Here is a 23,498-nt window from a genome sequence, read left to right as displayed (position 1 = left end):
CAAGGTTAAGAAGACTTGGAAATGAAATTAACGTGGGATTCAATGGGATAATCAGAGGATCACTGGAGTTTGTGTATGTCATGGTTAGGGATGTTGCCATGATAGAAGTTATTAGAATACCATGATGTATTAGAAAAAATACATATATTAGCTTCCTTTATGTTGACAAGAAAGAGATAATTCATTGTTTTGTGATTTTTTTTTAAAAAAGGGTTTGTCTTTATTTCTATTTTATTAAAAGTTTGATGTATATTATCTGGCATGTGAGCAAGTGAGCCAGATTGCTGGAATGTTATACACTATTGATGGCTTTCAATTTGATGTTTTAAGCTTTGGGAAAAGGTTGAGTTACATAATTCCATATTTGCATATGCTTTGCATGTGGAACTCATGTGGGGGCCATGTTAAAGCAGCCTGTAATGTAAATATTAGCTTAGAGTCTAAGGCATTATAGTCAAGTGATGATTATTTATTCATTATGGTTAGTTATTCATGATCTGAAAGTGTGAGTTTTAAGTTTTTCATGATCATTTGAAATGTTTGATGAATTATATTTTAAAACTTCAATGGGCTGTTAAATTCCATTTGTAGTTTGATTTTGTTTGCATGTCAATTGGACTTTAAGTAGGCATATTTCTTGATATAGCCAGATGGTGTCTTGGTGATGCTGAAAATCTTTGGAGAATGAGGAATGATTATTACACTGTTAAGGGAAGTATGAATTGAACAAAGACTTATTTAAGCATTTGAATGTGAAAGGAAAGCACCAATTGCTACTTTTAATATTACAATTTGACAAATTTGTGACTAAAACACTGTATATACAAAGAAGATTTGAAATCTATGATTATCTTGGGTTTGTGGTAAATGAGAGCCTTGGATAGAAACCTATTTAGGTCAATGATGTTGAGCATAATGTGAAGGTTTTAAAAGAGACACAGTGATTAATTTTATATATGATATGAAATATTTCATTATTATAGCATAACCTATATGATGAGTAAACTATAAACATGCATATGTATCTGAGTAATTTTGGAAGGCTAACTGATAAACTTCTAGTTTAGGAGGGAGTGGATTCCATGTATAAGTGAGATCATGCATACTTGTCTTTCTCTGCCTGGCTTATTTCACTTAGCATAATGTCTTTCAGAATGAGTATTTGAGATGGCAGATACATTAATCAGCTTGACTTAACCATTCTGCATTACATACATATATTACTTTGTTTTTTTTTTAACTTTTATTTAATGAATATAAATTTCCAAAGTACAGCTTATGGATTACAATGGCTTCCCCCCATACATATATTACTTTGAATATCACAAATATTTACAATTAGAATTTGTCATTTTACAATAAAATTTTTAAAATAAAATAAAATTAAGTAAAAGGGGTGGGGATGACCATTTTAAATTCTGTGCTGTAAGATTTGTTTTGAGAGTTCTCTAATAAATTAATGGTCTTGGGAAAAATGTTTCATAGTTGACTTGTTTGTTCTGGCAAATTGCTCCTATAATGGATTTAGATATGCTAAGTGATATATGAGTACTGATAAGGGAAATGTGTATTTTACTGATAATCTCTGAGTTATATAATCATAGGGGTATAGAGAATGTTCCCTTTCTTGAGTTCTATGCAAAAGTTAAGAGTCTAGGGTTACTTCAATCCTTATGCATTTTGTGGCTGTCTTTATCAGAAACACTGGTAACTCATGTTAGGGATTTTAGTTAGGGATTATTTCTTTATTTGAAAGAGTTACAGAGAGATGGGGGGGGGGGAGAAAGTGAAAGCGAAACAGGAGACAGAGAGTCTTCCATCTGCTGGTTCACACCCCACATAGCCACAATGGCCACGGCTGGGCCACACTGAAGCCAGGAGTCAGGAGGGTCTCCAGGTCTCCCACATGGGTGCAGAGGCCCAAGCAGTTGTACTATCTTCTGCTGCTTTCCAGGCCACTAGCAGGGAACTGGATTGGAGGTGGAGCAGCCAGGATATGAACCGGCATCCATATGGGATGCCAGCATTGCAGTCGGGGGCTTTACCCACTAAGCTACAATGCTGGCCCCTTAAGGACTCTTTTAATTGATATTATCACTTTAGTGTGTAAGATCTGTCCTATCTGGCAGTGTGTTTGATTGCATCATGATGCCTTTGCACTTTCTTATTAAACAGTTTTAAATCTGGCATCATAGCTGAAATCATGAGATGACCTCACATAAATTAATACCACTTATTCCTTACAGCCTCTATTAAAACTGGACTTCATTAACATTAAAAACTGTACAGTATTGGCCAGCACTGTGGCCTTGTGGTTTAAGCTGCCGCTTGTGACATTGACATCCCATATGGGTGCTGGTTCAAGTCCCAGCTGCTCCACTTACAATCCAGCTTTCTGCTAAAAGCAGTGAAAGATGGGCCAAGACCTTGGGCTCCTGCCACCATGAGGGAGATCCAGAAGAAGCTCTTGGCTCCTGGCTTCAGCCTGGCCCAGCCCTTGCCATTGTGGCCATTTGGGGAGTGAACATGTGAGATGGAAGATTCTCTCTCTCTCTGTCTCTCTCTGTCTCTCTCTCTCTCTCTCTTTGTAACTCTACCTTTCAAATAAGTAAAATAAATCTTTTAAAAAACTGCTCTGTGAAGCATACTAGAGAATTAAAAGCCAATCCACAAAATGAGGGAAAATCTTTGTCCTAAAAATATGTTTTTTGAATTTTGTATTACTCCCACTATTATCATGAGGAAGGAGATTTAGGGGATCTCTGAATATATTTTCTGTAAATTCATTGTTGTTTTGTGATGGGGAAACAAACAGAAGTAACAGGATGGCAAAGGGGAAAGGGGATGTTATTAGTACTCGATAATTGTGTGTGGGACCAACATAAAGGTTGTCCATTGTAGAATTTCCATAGTCTGTGATAATTTACAAAAGTTATAGGCCAGCTTGTTTTAGAGCATCTGTGAAAGACTAATGGTTTCTGGGCTTATGTCCAAAATAGGGCAAGGTTACTGTAGATGCATGAGTTTAAAATACATTTTAAAGTGCCACGGTTTACTTATAATCATGTTAACATCCATAATGTTGGGTTAACTTTTCCTAGCTCTGCTCAAATGTATTACAGGTTACCTCCTACAAACCACAACCTAATAAGGGGCAAGTGGACAATGATTTGAATTTGTTACCTTTCACATGATGGCATATCTGGTGTGACAACTACAAGTGGAATGTAGATAATACTTGCGAGATAATGCCTTAAGAAATAGAAAATGTCTGAAAATTATTTCAATTTGCATAAGCAAACAAATGGAATTCTTGATATTATTGAGCAATACTACTATTTATCATTAATCTGGAAAGCAGGATGATATTTTAACAGTGAGTTAGTTTTTATGACAAGGATTTCAAATTAGAGCTATGAGGATTCATCTTAGATCTATACAGAAAAAAATGTTGCATATTCCAAGTCTTGTTTTCCTCAGGAATTCTGAAGCTTGCACAGTATACATCCTGCTTTGCCAAAACACCAATGAATTCCCTTAAAGAAAGTGTGAAACCAAAATCTATCAACACATTAATATATTATAATGATGAAAAGGAAAGTTACTTCCCATTCTTTGAATACAATGATGTTTGGCTTCAATATTTTTGTTTTATGGGTAAAAAATCGCATCTCATAAATATTTTGAGAGTGAAACAAGAACAAGACACTCAAAATCTATGGATATTGGGAACATTTTAAAAATTACTAAACAGCCTAAAGTCCCATATATACTATTAGTGGCACAGAGATCCTAGGATATTAAAAACTTCATCTTTTTAAAAAGCAAAAAGGAATGAATTTAGATACTTTTACAAAATGATTTCATAGCATCACATTGTAGCAAGTTTAACATGTACTGTCTCTTTTAGGACTGGATCTGCCATTTATGATGATGCCTCATCCCCTACTTCCAGTCAGCTTACCTCCTGCATCAGTTGCCATGGCAATGAATCAGATGAACCATCTCAATACTATTGCCAACATGGCTGCTGCAGCCCAGATTCACAGTCCACTTTCCAGAGCTGGTGCCTCTGTTATAAAGGTAAGAATCATGATTTACAAGAGGACAAAGATGTTAATTACATGTGAATCTTGCTAAAATATTAGCCAACCCCCTGGATCTTCATTAGCAACTCACAGCTCATTGACTCAGTTGGTAAGTATACAGTATTGATGAGCTTGGTTTCTGACTAGGCCTGTCAGGTTTTCTTTTGTTATTATTGTTATTTGTTTCTTTTCATTCCATGACCACATAACTCACTTTTAATTCTTTCTTCCTGTCTTATACTCATATGTACAGTATGTTGGATGCATGGCCAGACTAATGACAGAGTAGAAGAGGGTACAAAAACCATTCCCATTTCTGAGGTGAAGCAAAATAAACACTGGGGATCTTTTTGGAGTTTGAGAGGCAGTTTTGAGAGGCTATATCACATAGGCCATATGGTCAGATGGACTAGGGCTCCAATTCTGATTTGCCACTTATTAGGTAAATGACCATTGATGTGACACTTAACCCACTGCAATGTGTTCTTTCAACTATAAAATGGATGTCATAGTAATGATCTATCCCAATTAATTCACTGGCTATCTGGAGATTATGCAAATAAAATATATATTAAATCCTGTGAAATATTAAACAACCACCTTTCATAATTTATCACATTATCATTATCATCATTAGAAATCTTTTTTTCAATTGCTTATGGCCACTGAGGTAAACATAAAGGATATTTTAGAATTTCTCCTGTTTCCTGTTAGTTTGGAACATGTGGCCTCTCTGCTCTTTTTCTAAGTATCACATGGACTACACTTTGGAATATTTTTTTCTTTTAATGAAAAAGTAATATAAGAGTATGTAAAATTCTAAGACTATAGTTAGTATAGCAATATTCATTGATTTCTTCCTTTGTTCCTCCTGTTATTTAACAAGCATACTCTTACATGTCATTATATTGGAAATGTGGAAAATTGATAAGACATATTATATGATTTCTAGGAACATCGCAACTAAATGTGAAGCAAATAGTACCCATTGAACTTATACTAACAGGATAGACTGTGATAGATAATGTAAGAAAGCCATCAAGTATTACAGGAATTTGTGGGAGGGAGAGAGCTTACCTACCTTGGAGAAGAAATGAGATAGGTATCAGGAAAGGTATTGTAGTTGATAGATTTGAACTGAGACTTGTAATATTGATAAGATAATAATAAATAAGCAGGGGCCGGGGCTGTGGCGTAGCAGGTGAAGCCGCCGCTTGCAGTGCCGGCATCTCATATGGGGGCCAATTCAAGTCCTGGCTGCTCCAATTCCAATCCAGCTCTCTGCCATGGCCTGGCAAAGCAGTAGAAGATGGCCCAAGTCCTTGGGCCCCAGCACCCATGTGGCAGACCTGGAAGAAGCTTCTGGCTCCTGGCTTCAGATCGGCACAGCTCCTTCCATTGCGGCCATTTGGGAAGTGAACCAGCAAATGAAAGATTTCTCTCTCTGCTTCTCTTTCTCTCTCTGTGTGACTCTGACTTTCAAATAAATAGATAAATCTTTTTTTAAAAATAATAATAAATAGACATGGAGAGAAAAGAAGTGAAGGTAGAGAAAATGTGACATTGTTGACATTTTCGCTCCATTTTAAAAATAATTGCCATTTTGAGGAGCTTCTAAAACACTGAAAAAAATTTGGAATATAACCCATGTAGGAAAGGAAAATAAAATCAATCCTCTATCTATAACAATAGCCGAGTAGAGGTCTGTTTCTTGTAAAGATTGTGTCTGTTAATGGGTTAGCCTCTCCTAGCTGATCAGAGCCCTGTTTTTGAGTATTTGACCAAAATGTAACTGGGAATTAGAGTCATCTTTGACAATGAAATTACTCATGAACATTATTTAAAAAGTGGAATATGCTTCCTATGGTTATGAAACTACATGGTTACTAAGAAAACATGACCTCATACACAACTTAGGAAAGTCTATTAAAAAACCAAAAAGCAGTTCGAAATTCTATTCTTTCTTTTCTTTTTTTTTAAGTGATGGAAGAATACTCTTAATGGATGCATGCTTATGGCTTTTCAAAACTACATTTGCTCAGTTTTTGTAGGTATCATTACTCAGACAAAATCTACTACGTTCTGGTTGAAGTTTTTGAAACATTGGGTAGGTTTGTGAAGATTTTAAGTGAAGACACCAGGAATGGGACTAATGAGTACAGTTTCCTCATTGGTGATGATGATTTTAGTTGTGGAATCAGAAACAATAATTATCTTCACCTTAATCCAAATATTATTTTATTGTTCTTATTGAAGCAATGCCATTTTAATTATTTCTGATTAGTCCATTTCACATGCAACCTTCTCAAAAGACAGAAATGCCACAAATGAAGCTTGACATTGCTTTTTAAAATCTGACATTCAATCATATGCTTGTTAAAGTGCTACCAAAAAATGGAAATCATTTTCTGTTTAAGAGAAATATCTACTTTCAACTATCTTGATTACTGGAAATTGGAAGAGACATATTTAATTCAAATGTCCTTTGATAAAATTTATTGGTGAAACTGTAAGAAATATATCTCCATTGGAGATTGATAGGAAAATGAAAAATGATAAAAATCAATTTAAAGGAATAGCAAAAGGGTTTTTATAGAGTCATCAGGTATTTTTAAAATATTTATTTATTTATTTGAAAGAGTTACACAGAGAGAGACAGACAGACAGAGAGGGAAAGAGAGAGAGATCTTTCATATGCTGGTTAACTCCCCCTATGGCCACAATAGCCAGGGCTGGGTCAAGCTGAAGCCAGGATCCAGGAGCTTCATCCGGATCTGCCCCATGAGTGGCAAGGACCCAAACACTTGGGCCATCCTCTGCTGCTTTCCCAGGTGCATTAGCAGGGAGCTGAATTAGAAGTGAAGCAGTCAGGACATGAATCAGTGCCCAAAGGAAATGCTGGCATCACAGGTGGTGACATCACTTGCTACGCCACACCGCAGGCCCCAATTCTGTTTGTTTTTGCAGAAATGCTTTTGCATAATAAGGGTATTATTTGCTTCAAAATATTAATTCACAATAAAACCATAATAGAGGCAGGAATTGTGGCACAGCATGTTAAGCTGCTGATTGCGACACAACATTCTGTATCAGTGCCAGTCGGAGTTCCATCTACTCTGCTTCCACTGCAGCTTCCTATCAATGTACATGGGAGGCAGCAAATGATGGCCTAAGGGGAAACCTGATGGAGTTCCAGTGTTCTGGCTTCAGTTGTTGTGGACACTTAGGAAGTGAACCAGTGGATGGAAGATAGTTTCTTGCGCTCTTGCTCTCTCTCTCTCCCTCTCTCCCCCCATCTCTCCCCCTTCTCCCCTTTTCAAATAAATAATTATCTAAATAAAACATTCTATAAAAAAGAAAAATTAGAGGCCAGGTGTGGCTTAACGGGTTAAACCTCTGCCTGCAATGACGGCATACCATATGGGCACCAGTCTGAGTTCTGGCTGCTCCACTTCCAATCCAGCTCTCTGCCAATGTGCCTGGGAAAGCAGCGGAAGATGGTCAAGTCCTTGGGCCCCTACCACCCCTTGGGAGACCCGAAACAAGCTTCTGGCTCCTGGCTGCAGCCTGGCCCAGCCCCAGCCGATATGGCCATTTTGGGGTTGAATCAGAGAATGTAAGATCTCTTCCTCTCTCTCTCTGTAACCTTGTCTTTCAAATAAAATAAAATAAAATAAATCTTTAAAAAAAAGAAAAACTATAGTAAAAGTTTTCTAAGTAATTGATAAGTGTGTATTTATATCTTAAAGCTTTACCTTCTTTGCAAGAGAAATTAGCAATGTGATACAATCCATACTCATTTGATACCCAATTATAAAGACAGAAATTTCACATTTCTATTCATGTATCTTTCAAACAAATTTGCTTTTAATGTGATTACTGGTGAAGCACAGTTTCAAAGTTTAGTCTGTTAGAATCTTGAATTAGTTGAGCATACTTGTGTGAAAATTCATCGTAAGAACTACTCAAACAAAAACCTCATTGCTTTATTTGCATTTACAACTTTTTTTATCCTAATAGTTGACTTAAAACATGTATATTAGCATTACTCACTGTTTTACAGAATATATGAATTGAAATAAGCAAATCTTTTATATTATATTTACCATTTAGAAGTAAACTATCCTTCCACAATATGCATAAGAAATTTAACATTTAATATTCAGAAACAAATGTCATAACTATGAAATTTGATTTCTTTGTAACAAATCCACTATAAATTATGGGAAATAAAAATGGGCTGATTCCCAGGTCCCTCTTTTCTGTGTATCATTTGATCAATGTAAGATATATGTTCAAAAATATTTTTAAAAATTATATACACAGGCCGGCACCGCGGCTCAATAGGCTAATCTTCCACCTAGCGGCGCCGGCACACCGGGTTCTAGTCCCAGTCGGGGCGCCAGCTTCTGTCCCGGTTGCCCCTCTTCCAGGCCAGCTCTCTGCTTGTGGCCCAGGAAGGCAGTGGAGGATGGCCCAAGTGCTTGGGCCCTGCACCCCATGGGAGACCAAGAGAAGCACCTGGCTCCTGCCTTCGGATCAGCGCGGTGCGCCAGCCACAGCGCGCCAGCTGCGGCGGCCATTGGAGGGTGAACCAACGGCAAAAAGGAAGACCTTTGTCTCTGTCTCTCTCTCTCACTGTCCACTCTGCCTGTCAAAAAAAATTATATACACAGTAATAGAGTAGGACATATTACAAAATTGACCAAAATATGTCTACATATTAAAATCTGTGAAAATTCACAAAAAGTACTACAAAACTTATTCATATATTTAAATTATTCTTGTTTGCATATCTTTATTTTTTACTTGCAGGTAAATCTTTTTCCTTTTTTTCATATCTCTTGAAAAATCCTTTTTTTTTTTAAGCAAGCTGTGATACTGAAACAAGTTTCCACAAACTATCCAAGCACCTGCCACTCCTTTTTTTTTTTTTAAACATGGTTTGGGTTAGGCTGATGCCTATGTTAACACTTGTTACTGATGATCACGAGATTATGAACAGAATTTCCAGTAAAATTGATATTTCTTTGAATGTTAGGCTTATGGTATACATAGAGGATATCAAGTTAGTGAATGATTGGCTCTACAAAGCGTATCTGTTTCCAGATTTTGGCATTTCTAATCGGACAGCCCAGAACAACTATTTTAGTCTTTTTTTTGGTTTGTTTTAATTTTCCTTTTTGCTAAATTGATCTTATTTCTCTACACTTTGTTTCTATATTTACATATATAGCACTTACATTGTAGAGTCTGTTTTCAAAACGCGTTAGGCTTATCTATAGAGCTCTGTTATGTCTTTGTTTTAATTCAGGTAAACAAATTTGTCATTTATTAGCAAGCTCATCTTCAAAAACTAATCAGAAGAAACTTCAGATGCATGATTTTGAAAGTTGGTTGATGCATCTATAGTTTTTGTTTTCCATTAGTTGGGTCTTTACTATGTATCAGTTAGGTGTCCAATTATAAAACTTAATGAGATGTAAATAATAAACAGAATAATCATAGAGTTCTTGATGAAAAATTTAGAAAAATAAACTCTTATGTATTGCTTTGACAATAGTACAGGGGTTTCTTTGATGCCCTATGAGTCTAGGGTTCCTGAGTAATATCATGAAGGCAAACTATATATGATGATATACATTTTCCTATCATTTTTGTGCTTAAAATTTTATTGGTAAATGTTTTGCTACTGTGCTATATTTGTCTCTGCTTTTTCTAGTTCTTTAACAAGAAAATTGTGGGATACAGGCAACTGTGATTGAGTGCATATCCCCAAAATTTATGTATTTTTTATAATGTAACAGTCTAGTTTTGTTTGTTTGAATGCTTATAGACTTAAATGAACACAGCATTTCATGTATTTATTCATGAGCTTAATGTTTGCTAAGTCAGATAATGTTGAATGATAAAATGAAATAAAAACCTTAGATTCCTCTAATGGATTAAGTATATAGTGTTTTAAGCTTTAACTAGAGATCTTCAAAGAGTTCATGGAAAATGTGTATCATGAAAAGATGGTGCATAAATTTAAAAGCATTTTTGCATCAAAATAAACAACTTTTAATCAAAAATTTCCATGAACTTTTTGAAGTACTCTCATATTTGGTCCAGGAACCAATGATGTGTCTGTAAACGAGCCTTACAAAAACAAAGCCAAAGAAAACATATGATATATAACATTTACCAATGTCTGTTATGTAAATATTTCCACCATGGCTGATTTCAAGTTTAGCAACTGGATCACAAATTTACTGAATATTTAATACTTGGCTGTGAATAGAACAGGCTGCAAACAACACTCTCCTTTTAAAGCATTATTCCAGATATGAAATGTTTATCAAATCAACCTCTCCATGCAATCTCTTCGCCATCCATTAAACAAAATGAACAATACATGCCTTTTCAACTAGTCTACCTGTAAACTTGTATTCTTTTAAAACAGTATAATAAGTTAAGTAAAAGTTTGAGAACTCTATAAAAACAAATGAATAAGCACTTTGTTTTACAAGTTAAATTGTATACATTTATTGAAATATCATTCTTTGTTACATAAATACATATGATTTATTCAATACTAATTTCAAATTTAAAAATTGTCTATGGAAATGCTAATTAACCTGATTTATCTTCACACATTGAATACATGGATCAAATCACCACACTTTACCCCATAAATATGTAAAATTAAATAATTAAAAGGAAAACATGATGCTATTTTACCATAGAATAATGTCAAATTGGAAACTAGTTGAGCATAATTACTTTTGGGCCATTTTCTTTGAGCAATGTGTAATATTTCTACCTCAGTGTGAAAAAGTTGGTGATTAGAGGTGTTCATGCCTGCAAATGCCCTTAAATAGTGAAAGTTATTACAAGGGATACCTGGCTATCATAGAACTAATGTGGTCACTTTTTGTTTTGATTGGATTTTTTGTTTCAGTGGTTAAGGCACTGCTTAGGATGCTTGCATCCCATATCTGAGTGCTGGGTTTGAGTTCTGATTCTGCTTCCATTCAGCTTCTTGCTAATATACATCCTGGGAGGTAGTAGACACTTGGGTCCCTGCCACCCACGTGAGAGAACCAGATTGAGTTTGAGACTCTTGGCTTCGCCTTGCTAATGCAGATGCTTGGAGTCAGCAGTGATAATTCAAGTCACTGGGTTCCCACTAACCCATGTGGGAGACCTGGATTGAGTTAACCACTCACAAATTCCACTTCAGCCTAGCCTCAGACATTGCTTGCATTTGGAAGTGTTAGCTTGTTCTCTCTCTCTCTTTCAAATAAATTAATAAATATTTTTAAAGTAACCATAGCAGATAGGAACCTATATGCTCACCAAGAGTTGTCCTGAGAGAGCAGTAGCTTCCACTATATGGGTTCTTCTGCATGCTCTCTTATCAGTCTTGAGAAAAAGAGTACTCTCATATTAGATTCACCTACAGGTGTTTGCCCCTGTCCCTAGACAGCATTCATTCACCTGTAATGGCTGCTTTATCTTGATACCGCAAGAATTAGGAGCCTGTTGAATGCTGGAGAAGGGTACTTGTTTTAATGTCAAAGTCTATCTGTTTTGTGTTTTGTATTTTATTTTACTAATTTTTGAATGCTTACATATGGGTTATTTATCTTTAATTTGGACTGTGGTCGGTGATACACCATATGAAAACACTCACAGGTCTTCTTTCCATCCTCAGTGAAGTACATTAGGCACTCAATAAATATTTGTTGCATTAATGAATGAAAGCTAGGATACCAGGCTGGACACTAAACTTCGGGGGAGTGTTTCCAACATAAATACTCAGTATTAATACAGGATTTAATTCAAAAAGTGTAAAAGACATTTCAGGTGGTAAACAAATATTTCTTGTTATTTTTGTTGTTTTGCCAGCAGCTAGTTTGGGAATACTGCTATGCCAGGCACACAGTAGCTCTTAGTCTTGGCTCAGAACCCTTTAGTATTGGCTCAGCTATTAGCATTTGTAGCTAATAATATAACTGTAACACAAATTGGAAATTGTATTATGATCATAAAGCTTGCAACAGTTTTCATACTTCAGTTATATCACTGAATGTGGCAAATCCTGACGGTAAAAATAGGTAACACACGTGATTGGTATGAAAGTCTATTCCCTGTTTGACATTTAAATTCTGATGACACATTTTGTATGTATTTGTGAGAAACTTTGTAATGTCAGTGTGCCATAGTTTTCTCTGATAACAAATTTAAGAAATTTAAGCAGGAAGCTGTTATTTGGCTGTTTACCAATACCATCTGATTAGCTGTGTTTCTTGTTTGGCTGAGCAGCTGGCAATTAATGAATTGATAGGAAATGGTCACAAGGCAGTGGCATTAGCATGTGAACATCTGGTATTAAAATTAGCCAACACAGAGAAGGTTTTTTGTGATAATTTAAATTCACTAAAAAATCATTGCTTGGGTCTTATTTTGAGTGTTTTATGGAAGGCTGAAGCTATTACTATCTTTTAGAACATGAGATGGAGGTGCATTGAGTATGAATTGAGGGTCATTGTTTGTTTATTTGTTCGGTGCCTGAATGGCAGAGTTCCAAGAACACAACATAATTTGAAATCCGTGCATTTTCTCACTGAATTATCCATTCTCCCACTTGAGGGCATTCATATGCTATGAGCAGATATTATGGCCGATTCCCTTTATATGTCATCCTCTTCCAGGATAAGGTGATCACACTGAAGAGTGAGAGGATCCTTTTTCCAAACATCATATTGATCACACATAGAATGTTTCTTTGATTTTGGACTCTTTCCTGGTTACATGTTCCAGATGTATCCCCCATCTGACACCATTTCACAATATTATATTGGCTCTTGTTAGTCAGGATTGATATTATTCCTTCAAAACCCTGGCAGAGTAAAAATTCCCATTATCTAGAGTATTTTCCCTGAGTGTTAAATTAACTAACCACTCTTGGAGAGATGAGGTAAGAGTATTGTAGATTCCTTTGTTACATAGACTAATGAAAAACATATATGGCAAGATAACTCCTAATCTGGATTAGAGAGTTTAACAATTACTAAACTGTGTTTATTTCTTTTCAAGAAATTATTTATTTGAGTGACAGAAAGATAGGGTGAGAGACAGAGAGAGCCCTGGTCCACCGGTTTATTCCTGAATGCAGACAATAGCCAGAAATTCAATCTAAGTCTCCTATATTTCTGGCAGAAACCCAACAATTTGGGCCATCGCCACTGCCTCCTACAGACTGCTTTAGCAGGAGGCTGGAAACAGAAACAAGAGCCAGGAATAGAACTCAAGTGCTCCAGTGTGGTCCATGAGTATCTTAATCTGTAGACTAAATGCCAAATACTTTTTCCCCCTTTTTAATCTCAAGAGTGCCCTTGCCTGATTTAAGTTAATGAAAATCCCGCTATTGGCCGGAGCCTCAGCTCACTAGGCTAATCCTCCGCCTGCAGCGCCGGTATTCCGGGTTCTAGTCCCGGTTGGGGCGCTGGATTCTGTACCGGTTGCTCCTCTTCCAGTCCAGCTCTCGGGAGCTGCAGTGGAGGATGGCCCAAGTGCTTGGACCCTGCACCCTCATAGGAGACCAGGAGGAAGCACCTGGCACCTGGCTTCAGATTGGTGCAGCGCACCGGCCATAGCGGACATTTGGGGGGTGAACCAACGGAAGGAAGACCTTTCTCTCTGTCTCTCTCTCTTCACTGTCTAACTCTGCCTGTCAAAAAAAAAAAAAAAAAAAAAGAAGAAGAAGAAGAAAATTCCGCTATATTCATCAGTTATTTTAAATAAAATGATATATTGATAATTGTGGAACACAGACTGATTACTAAATTTGTTCATAAAGATCCCTACAGTGTCATGCTTCCAGTGGTATTCAGAGATACCAAGTTTGAATATCAGATTATTTTTCCTGAAATAATGAAGAGCCAAGTTAGTAGCAACAATGAACAAACTTTTTTTTTATTTTCCTGTTCCTGGTTTTATTATTAAAGTCTGTCAAGTCACAATCTGTTCTGTTTCTGCAGAACTCTGGTGACAGTACAGAAGGAACACATCAATTAAATATGAAATATCAAGACAAATACATGAATAAAATATCTAGCATTCAGATAAACTTCCAAAAGCCACTCCTCAGCTGTGAAATGCCACTAAATCCTTTAGGAACTCATTAATAGATTAACATTTGGAAGAGTAATTATAGTGAGAGTTGAATTCAAATTAAATAAAAATAAGGAGACAAATTATATATTACTTAATCCCACTGAATGCTTGATAAAAATCAATATAATAAACTATCAGAGGCAGCAAGTCAACATTGAGACCATTTTAATTAAAAGACAGTGAAATAGACATGCACAAACATACAACCACATGGTAGAAATGTTTAATACACATGCAGCAGTTGTACTTCATACATTCTGTGTATATTGCCATATTTTTCAAGTATGTGAAAGACTATTTTGAAATGAAAAAAATGATCTCCATGATCAGAGTTGATTCTTCTGGGCCAATTAGCTCAATCCTAAAGCAAATTGACTGTGTTAAACTTTATAAAAAATTGATTTTTCAAAATATTGTCCTGGCTTTTGATGAAGATGCAAATGATTTAATATGACGAATGTCTCTTTTGGCTGTTTGTGATATATCTCAAAACTGAAGAACATGATATGATGGAGGAGCAGGTAGTACAAGGAGACTTAAAATTATTCACGGAAAATGGAATGAAAAAATAATGCTGTATTTCCAGGAATATTTTAAAGCCAGCCCCATTCACAGATTAATATTTTCTGTAATGACTCCTTATTTTTAAGCATAAACTTTAAACTACCTAAGTGTGTGTTAGAATTTGAATTATTACTGAAGATGATTTTACCAATTTCAGAGAAAAAATAAGTGTTGTGTTGTATGTGTAAAGTTTGGACATCTCCCTCCTTTGCAATTTTGGGTCTAGAGAAGATTTCTGCAGGGTTTCAGAGGTGCTGCAGCTGTTTTCAATGGGGTGCAAATGAAATGCATGAAGAGTAACAGGGTTGTAAAAGTCATAAATGCCACATAAAATAAAGTCATCAATGAGTAAAAATGATTGGGGTTTTAGATTTGCAATTTTCCTTTTTAAATGCCCTTATTGATTTGTTGCAAATACTGTTAACCCTGTATTTGGCAAATGGTAAGGACATTATCACTTGTGTTCTCATTTGTAATAAAACAGATTAACTTGCTGTGAAATTTTAACTAGACTGAGACACAACAGTAGCCACCTAATGAACCAAAGCACATTGCAGTTAAGTAGCTAAATAGATGCATACTGATTACAGGGCTGAAAAATGGATTTGTTTACTTGCAAGGGAGAAATTGTTCATGGAAATATTCATTATTTTTGGAGAAATTAAGCATTCCAGTTCCATATAGGTGTATATTTTTAAAACCCACCTAATTCTTAATCAATAGAAGACACTGCACTCATTTAACATGGTTAACATGGTTTAAAAAAAAAAAACACTCTGACCCCTGTTGCTGCCTTAGGAAAATAATGACAAAGAACTGAACCTTGATTGATTTTGGTAAGTGCAGGCTACAAAATCTTAAAGTGGAAGTATTGCTTCCTGCAAAATGTTGCTGTCAGTCTTAATATTCAGACTCTAAATCATGTCTTCAAACTAAGTTTATTGTTTCACATAATATGCTGTTGAAAATGGCAATGGAGTTTAAGGATAGATTATTTGAGTTTATGTTGTTTGATCATATGCTAATTTTAAATATGTTGGGAGAAATTCCTTATTATATCATTGTATTTTTTCTCATTATTCACAGCATTTCTACTTGTGTAGATAGTCTTCCTTGTTATAAAATTCAGAATAAGATTTCATTTTTTATTACACAGTGTGGGCAAGACCAAATATTATTGTCGGTTGTGTTCTCTTGCTTTCCTGAACCATCAACTATGTGAATCACTCAAAAATTTTCCATTTTATTATGGTAACATGTACTCCTGTATAGGTGATTCTTGCTTGCTGCTACACAATGATGCTGCTTCTTCAGTTCTATTTTTGCAAAGTTTCTACCCTCCTTTGTTCCTCTCCGTTCAGCGGTCCATTAGAGATAAATGTAATTCATTGAATAGCACATTTTTTTCCAACAAATATTCAGTGTTAGAATTCAAAGACAAATTCTGAATATTCTACACTACATGCACATACTTTTGAAATAGAATCAACAAGACTACACAACAATGAAAAGCAAAACAAAATTTTGCCTCTTATATGAAATTTCTTGGTGTGTTTGCAATTGTGTACACATGGTATTTAGAAACTATATATATACATATACAGTATAAAATGTACATCTTGATTGGCACATGGTGTTTGTACATAGTTATGAGGTACAATGCGATGCTTTGCTTCATGTTTTTATTGGGTAATGACCAATTCATGGCAACTGAGAGTAGAAAGGTAGTTACAAAAAGTTAGGGAGACTAGGGAGGGGAGACAATGGGGAGCAGTAGGTCAATAGGTACACAGTTACAACTAGATATGATGAATTAATTATGATAGTCTGTGGCACAGCAGGGTTAGTATAATTAACAATAATGCATTACATACCTCAAAATACTTATGGGAGGATATTGGATGTATTCATCATAGAGAATATATTTTTAAATATTAAATTTTAGATTGAATTTTTTAGATATATTTATTTATTTGAAAGGCAGAATTACAGAGAAGCAGAGATTGAGAGAGAGTGAGAGAGAGAGGTCTTCCATCCGATGGTTCACTCTCCAGCTGGCCACAACTGCTGGAGCTATGCTGATCCAATGCCAGGAGTTTCTTCTGGGTCTCCCACATGGGTGCAGGGGCCCAAGGACTTGGGTCATCTTCTACTGCCTTCCTAAGCCACAGCAGGGAGCTGGATTGGAAGTGGAGCAGTGAAGACTTGAACCGTCACCCACATGTGATGCCTGCACTGCAGGCAGCAGCTTTACCTGCTATGCCACAGTGCTGGCCCCTAGGTTGAATTCAATAACTGATAAACTACGGGGCTTTTCAGAAAGTGAAGGGATGTGGTGTGAGGGTTACATAGTTTTTATTGTTTATTACCATACCATCCCTCCACAATGTAAATGAAATTACTGGAAAGAAAAAAGCTTGATTATTTTCTTCTGCTTTACTTATATATTTATTTTATTTTTGATACATTGGGTCACAGATACATTTTTACAGACTAAATAAAAATGAAGCATATAAGTATATTATTCTACTTTGAAACATTATTTTTAAGGCATGAGAACAGCTAAGAAGTTTTTAAAGTATCATACACTTACAATTATCATATACCCTTATAATTAAATAGTACACACTTACAGTTATTGATATTTAATTAGTCATAATACCACAGCGATATACTCAACGTCTGCTATTCATTTCTTTAAAGTTATTAGATAATGTAAAACACCATTTTAAAATGAATCTAGTACATTGATGACTGAATTAGTGCTCTACAGTGGCTAAAACAAATTTTCACAAATTTAGTGACTTAAAATAATGAAAATTTATTATCATACAGTTCTGTAGGTCAGAGGTTACATATAGGTCCCATCCCATTGGACCAAAAGCAAAATGTCACCATTGTCAGTAAAGAGCCTATTTGTTCACTTTTTCTACCTTCTAGAAACTACCCACATTTCTTGGTTCATTGCACCCTTCCTCTACTTTTAAAGCCAGGAATGTTGACTCACTCTGACTGTCCTTCTCTGCCTCTGTCTTCTACTTTTAAGAACCCTTGTTATCAGATTGGCTCCACGAAGGTAACCCTGTATAATATATTTTAAGGTTTTCAATCACATCTGCAAAGTCATTTTGGTCATATACGGTAATATATTAACAGGTTCTTTTGGTTACAATGGGATCTAGACATCCTGTGGTGATGGGGTGGGTTGAGACATTACCAATCTGCCAGCAAAAATGACAGGCATTGCAACATATTGATGAGTACTAGTAAAATGATAAGTTTTAACTCTCTTTTTTTAGGGAAAGTTATACATTTTGAGCTTGTCATGCAAAATCAATGTGAAGATGTACAAACACATATTTGACAAACTAATTTTTAATTTTATGATGATTGGAATACTGATGTTGTAATTACAGATAATTAGACCATTTAATTTAAGAAATTTATTATCACTGAATTAAATATTTTCTAGGACAAACATTCGCTGTCCCAGCATGTCTATCACTCGAACACATTTTTGGCATATGTGCATAAACACTGCAATTTGGTTTCTTTATTGATCAAATTAACTGAATGATTCAGGTTTATTCATCACTTTGTGATACATAAACATAGTGGACAATTTAAGTGCTTTATAGCATTTTTCATAGTAATAAATTCATGAGAGCCATAACATTGCTGTAGAAGCATGTAAAATATTTAATTTTTATTAAATTCATTATTTAAAACTATAAAATCTAACCAATACTAGGAAATTGCCATTTATATATATTAGTGTAAGCTGGAAAAACCTATTGTGTCCCGTGGCTATCAAAACATTTTGTTGGCAGAATTGAGCATAAATTCCTAAGATCTGATAGATAACATGTATATCATTTCCATAGTTTTTGTCTATGGGGAAAAATCTCCACATGTATCAGGTTCTACTATTTATGAATTTTATGTCAGTCCTTTAAAATCTTTACATTTGGGAGATCACCTTAATCAAAAGTATCACCCTCCATGCCTTGGAATGAACTTTACATCAATCTAGACATTTACAATAACAATTACTTTCATTATATATCTATGTTTATAATAGCTTATGAATTGTGTAGGAAACAAAAATGGAACCTAAGTTTTTTTGAGTGTCTATCCTGTACTCATCATGGAACTGGGCCCTTTTGATGTCTTTTCTCATTTAACCACCATGATATCCCTTTAATTTTGCGAGAAACAAAAAGTTTTTATTTCAGATATGTGTGTCAGACCAGATACTGTGGGTGTTTACATTTTCAAAATAAGAGGAAAGTTAACATTTCAAATGATAGGACCCGATATGAAAGACCTAATGCACAGGTGCCATTTCCTTTGTCTCCTTTTGTTCCAGGAACGGATCCCAGAGAGTCCTTCTCCTGATCCCTCTCTGGAAGAGAGTCATCGCCCTGGGAGCCAGACATCCTCCCACGCCAGTAGCAGTGTATCCAGTTCTCCCTCTCAGATGGATCATCATTCAGAGAGAATGGGTGAGTATCTTACCTGAAACAAGTAACTGGAAGATATTTTTTCAGGAAATTCCTGTACAATAAGGATACAAGAACGAAGCTGGGGAAACTGATAACTCCTTAATGTAAATGGCTTTTTGAAGTAGTCATTTATTACTGAAGCAATATCACTTGTGAAATGAAAATTAAAGTGTTAAGAGTTTGTTCTCTGAAAAAGTCTTCCTTTACTGTATTATTAGCTGGCATGGGGACAATATAGTATATGTTAGTTCAATACATTGATGTACAACACCTAGTGTGATACAGTACACTTGTTACATTTACAACAACTTTTTTAATAGTGGAAGATAAAATATCCTTTAGGCAGTTGATCATGTAATAGTGGATAAAAGTGAATCAGTATATGATGTGCCACTGTCTCACAATTTGAATCACAAATATTCAACATACATATCCCTACCTTTATATATTTTGAGTTATGTTGGAAGGCTTCCCCCATAGACAGACAATATTACATACAGGGATGTGGTATGATGGATACTTGAATCAAGCCAAGGGAAAGTACTAAGTAGTTATAACAGCTTGAGTATGTCGCTTAACTAGCATTTTCTTGACCTATTTCATGGAAATAATTACTGCCCTGCATAATGTACTTGATTATTGTGAGTTCAAGTGAGATATATGTAAAATGCTTCAGAAGTGCTGAGAAAATGTGAGCTGGTAAATATTGCTTTTGTCTTTGTGACTTTACCTTGATTGCTTCTCAGCCCCTGTTGTTTGATCCTACTCAGGCATACAGAAGTTAGCAGGGGTATTTGGCTGTAACAAATTCTGAGTTAGTATTTAATAATTGTGTAAAAATTGAGCTAGGTAAAATCTATATGTACACAATCCAATTTACTATGTATTCATTTCCTTTTGGGAAAATTATTTTTCTCTTATTTTAGTCTTATTATTAGAGCATTCTTTAATGTGAATTCTAAATTAATAGTGATTACTTCCAGCTTTTCCAAAATATGTGTTGGGGTAGAGAAAGGAGAAGAATTCAAGGGATTAGGAAAGGTGTCAAGTTCTGGATTTGTGCCAGGGAAGGATGATGAAGATTCTCTGTTCCCTTCATCTAAGTCTTGCTTGGCCTGTCAATATTATACACTCTTTTGGCTCTTTTGGTTCATAATGAGCTCAGTGACTCTCAAGTATGGCTCCAATGAAAATCACCTGTGGAATCACCTGTGGAGTTTTTACAACTACAGATGGGAAGGCCACACATTCCGAGTTTATTTCACTTGGTCTGGATTTTTTTTTTTTTTTTTTGACAGGCAGAGTGGACAGTGAGAGAGAGAGACAGAGAGAAAGGTCTTCCTTTGCCGTTGGTTCACCCTCCAATGGCCGCCACAGCCGGCGCGCTGCGGCCGGCGCACGGTGCTGATCCGATGGCAGAAGCCAGGTGCTTCTCCTGGTCTCCCATGGGGTGCAGGGTCCAAGCATTTGGGCCATCCTCCACTGCACCCCCTGGCCACAGCAGAGAGCTGGCCTGGAAGAGGGGCAACCGGGACAGAATCCGGCACCCCGACTAGGACTAGCACCCTGTGTGCCGGCGCCGCAAGGCGGAGGATTAGCCTAGTGAGCCGCGGCGCCGGCTCACTTAGTCTAGATTAAAGCCTGGGTAACAGAGTTTTGTTTTGTGTTTCAATATTTGCTCAGAGCATTCTGATGTGTAGCCAAGGATGCTAATAGCCCTGAGGAATTAAGTTTAATTCCTGGAACAGATCATAGAGGTCTCCTAGCTCTATTGTTTTAGGGACTTAGATTACCTAGTTGTCACAACCAGTGTATAGCTGACTCAAGGGAGTCTGAGCAAGACAAGATGCTATTTTTGGGTGATTATTAAAACAAATTAAAATTTTTTTAAGATTTATTTTATTAATTTAAAAGGCAGAGTTACAGAGCTAGAGAGAGAGACAAAGAGATCTTCCCTCTGATGTTTCATTCTGCAAATGGCTGTGATGATCAGGGCTGGGCCAAGCTGAAGCCAGGAGCCAGAAACTTCATCCAGGTCTGTCATGTGGCTGATGTACAACACCTAGTGGTAGGGGTACAAGTACCTGGGCCATCTTCTGTTGCCTTCCCAGGAACATTAACAGGGAGCTGGATCAGAAACAGAGCAGCTGGAACTCAAAGCAGCCTTTGGAAATGGGATCCTGGCGTCGTAGGCAAGGGCTTAACCTGCTGTGCCACAACGCTGGCCCAAACACACATTCTCATGTTGTGATAGTCTTTGTATTGATCAAAAGAAATAGGGAAAGGGACATACGGAGAGAATCATTTATTGAGTGATGACTAAAAACCGAACATGTAGGGAAGTATACTCAGTGATAAAGCAAAAGAGAAGGGACAGTGTACACCTAGAAGTAAAATCAAATATTCTCTAAGCAATTTAACATCATAGAAAAAAAATCTTGATAATATAGATATTTCTAATTTTACTGGCAGTAATTAGGCAGTATGTGCACATTTCATAGTTGTCCAAGTATGATAGTAATTGTGTATTATTTGTAAAAAGATTTGTTAGTCTTTGGCTTTAAAGTAATCATACACTTTTTAAGGGGTATATAACAATGTTTTAATAAATATTATTCATGAGAATGAAATTATAAACTCTGAAAATTAATTTTTTCTCTTTGTAAATATTTTGAAGATCGATAAAAATTACCACAAAGTTATATTTCATCTATTAATATTGCTATATATATTTGCAAAAACTTCCAAAAATGAATTGAATACATAATAATTTTAAATTCATAATCTATGAAGTATTAATTTTTAAAAAGTCATTTTGGGAAATATATTATTAATTATTTATGAAAGTAAATAATAATTTAAAAGAGGAAACATTTAAAATAGTTCAAGGAAAACACGTTGCCAAATGTATGTATTAATATCAGTTATACTTTAAAATGTTCATAATTAAGTCATTTATATGGTCATCAGACTTTCTACTGTTTTATAAGTGGAAGCATATAAAATTCCTATTAATTGTGTTTGAAGAATATGAGATGTTTCATGTGATACTGTTTTTGCCTTCCTCTTGTATGTTTTAAAATAAGAAAATACTTGGTTACGTCTCTTATTTATAGTTATGATGCCCAGCAATAGAGAGGAACTTATCGTTGATCAGGATAATGGACCAACTATCAAAAAATTTCAAAGGGATAATAAAGGTAAAATTTTTGCTTATTTGATGTGCACAGAAGGATCGGATACTAACTTAAGTAGCATCCCAGTGTTGTTTATTGGATCCGCATTTTGCTATGTCAGAAAAAATTTATAGAAGCTTTGGATAAATTTTTTTAGTACGAAAAATAATGATGTTTACCTGAAGCTTGCTCATTTGGTGTTGTGCATCACATATCAATCTGGACTGTGTCCTTACTTGTGGTTTGAAATATTTCACCCTAAACTCTTTCATTTTGCCTATGCAGAGACATCTGTCTTTGTGTTATATACGTATTTAATTAACTATTAAAATATTATTTTATGATTACTTTTGAAAAATAATGGAGTTACTCTCATGGGGGAGAGCTGCTTCCCTCAATCCTCAAAAACTATTTTAAAAATAGATGCTAATATTGGACATTTCAAATGAAAATTTTGCAAGTTATTTTGTACAGTATTTACCTGGAATACTGTTAGATGTGACCTAAACCTGGCTTTTGATCAGCTAACACACATATATCACTTCTGCACAATATATCATTTTGTCTTAGATTATCTGTCTACAGAAAGTAGAGAGAGTAAGAATTGCTACTCTGATATGAAAGCTAGGTACAGCTTTGCTTAGAAGCCTGAAAAGGTAAAAGAAAAGGAAAATACATAACCATAGACTATGCATCACTGCTGTTACCATGAGTTAGACAGTAGCTTCCATTTAATTTATGAGGTCGTCTGATGGGCTGCTTGTATTTCACCATACAACACGTTTTCCCATCTCATAATATGTAGAAAAGGAATTCATGAGCTGAAGAGTTAATGGAGAATTTTTTTTCTTTCTTATCTGTATTGAACTTGCTTCATAATTACCTAGATGAGCATTTTAGTGGAAATTTGGAATAATGTATGATTTTCATCTTGTTAATCCATGGTTGGTTTCCTTGCCGCATGTTTAGTTTTCTTCTTAGCCAGACATTGCAAGTCTATA

General features: G+C 35.5%; 1 protein-coding gene across 4 annotated transcripts in view; it reads left to right on the top strand.

Annotated features, from left to right (window-relative positions):
- Positions 1-23,498, top strand: part of DACH2 (dachshund family transcription factor 2) — a 573,911-nt gene that overhangs the window by 466,515 nt on the left and 83,898 nt on the right. For all 4 annotated transcript variants that reach the window (XM_002720253.6, XM_017349997.4, XM_017349998.4 and 1 more), the window contains 3 exons: positions 3,911-4,083; positions 19,186-19,321; positions 22,438-22,521. In XM_002720253.6, coding sequence (XP_002720299.2) covers positions 3,911-4,083; positions 19,186-19,321; positions 22,438-22,521 — 393 coding nt within the window. The remainder of the gene's footprint in view (positions 1-3,910; positions 4,084-19,185; positions 19,322-22,437; positions 22,522-23,498) is intronic.

Source organism: Oryctolagus cuniculus, chromosome X (assembly GCF_051225735.1).
Source record: "Oryctolagus cuniculus isolate XC-2025 breed Fujian yellow rabbit chromosome X, ASM5122573v1, whole genome shotgun sequence".
NCBI lineage: Eukaryota > Metazoa > Chordata > Mammalia > Lagomorpha > Leporidae > Oryctolagus > Oryctolagus cuniculus.
Note: the sequence above shows the minus strand (reverse complement) of the source record. Positions and strands in the feature narration are given on the sequence as shown.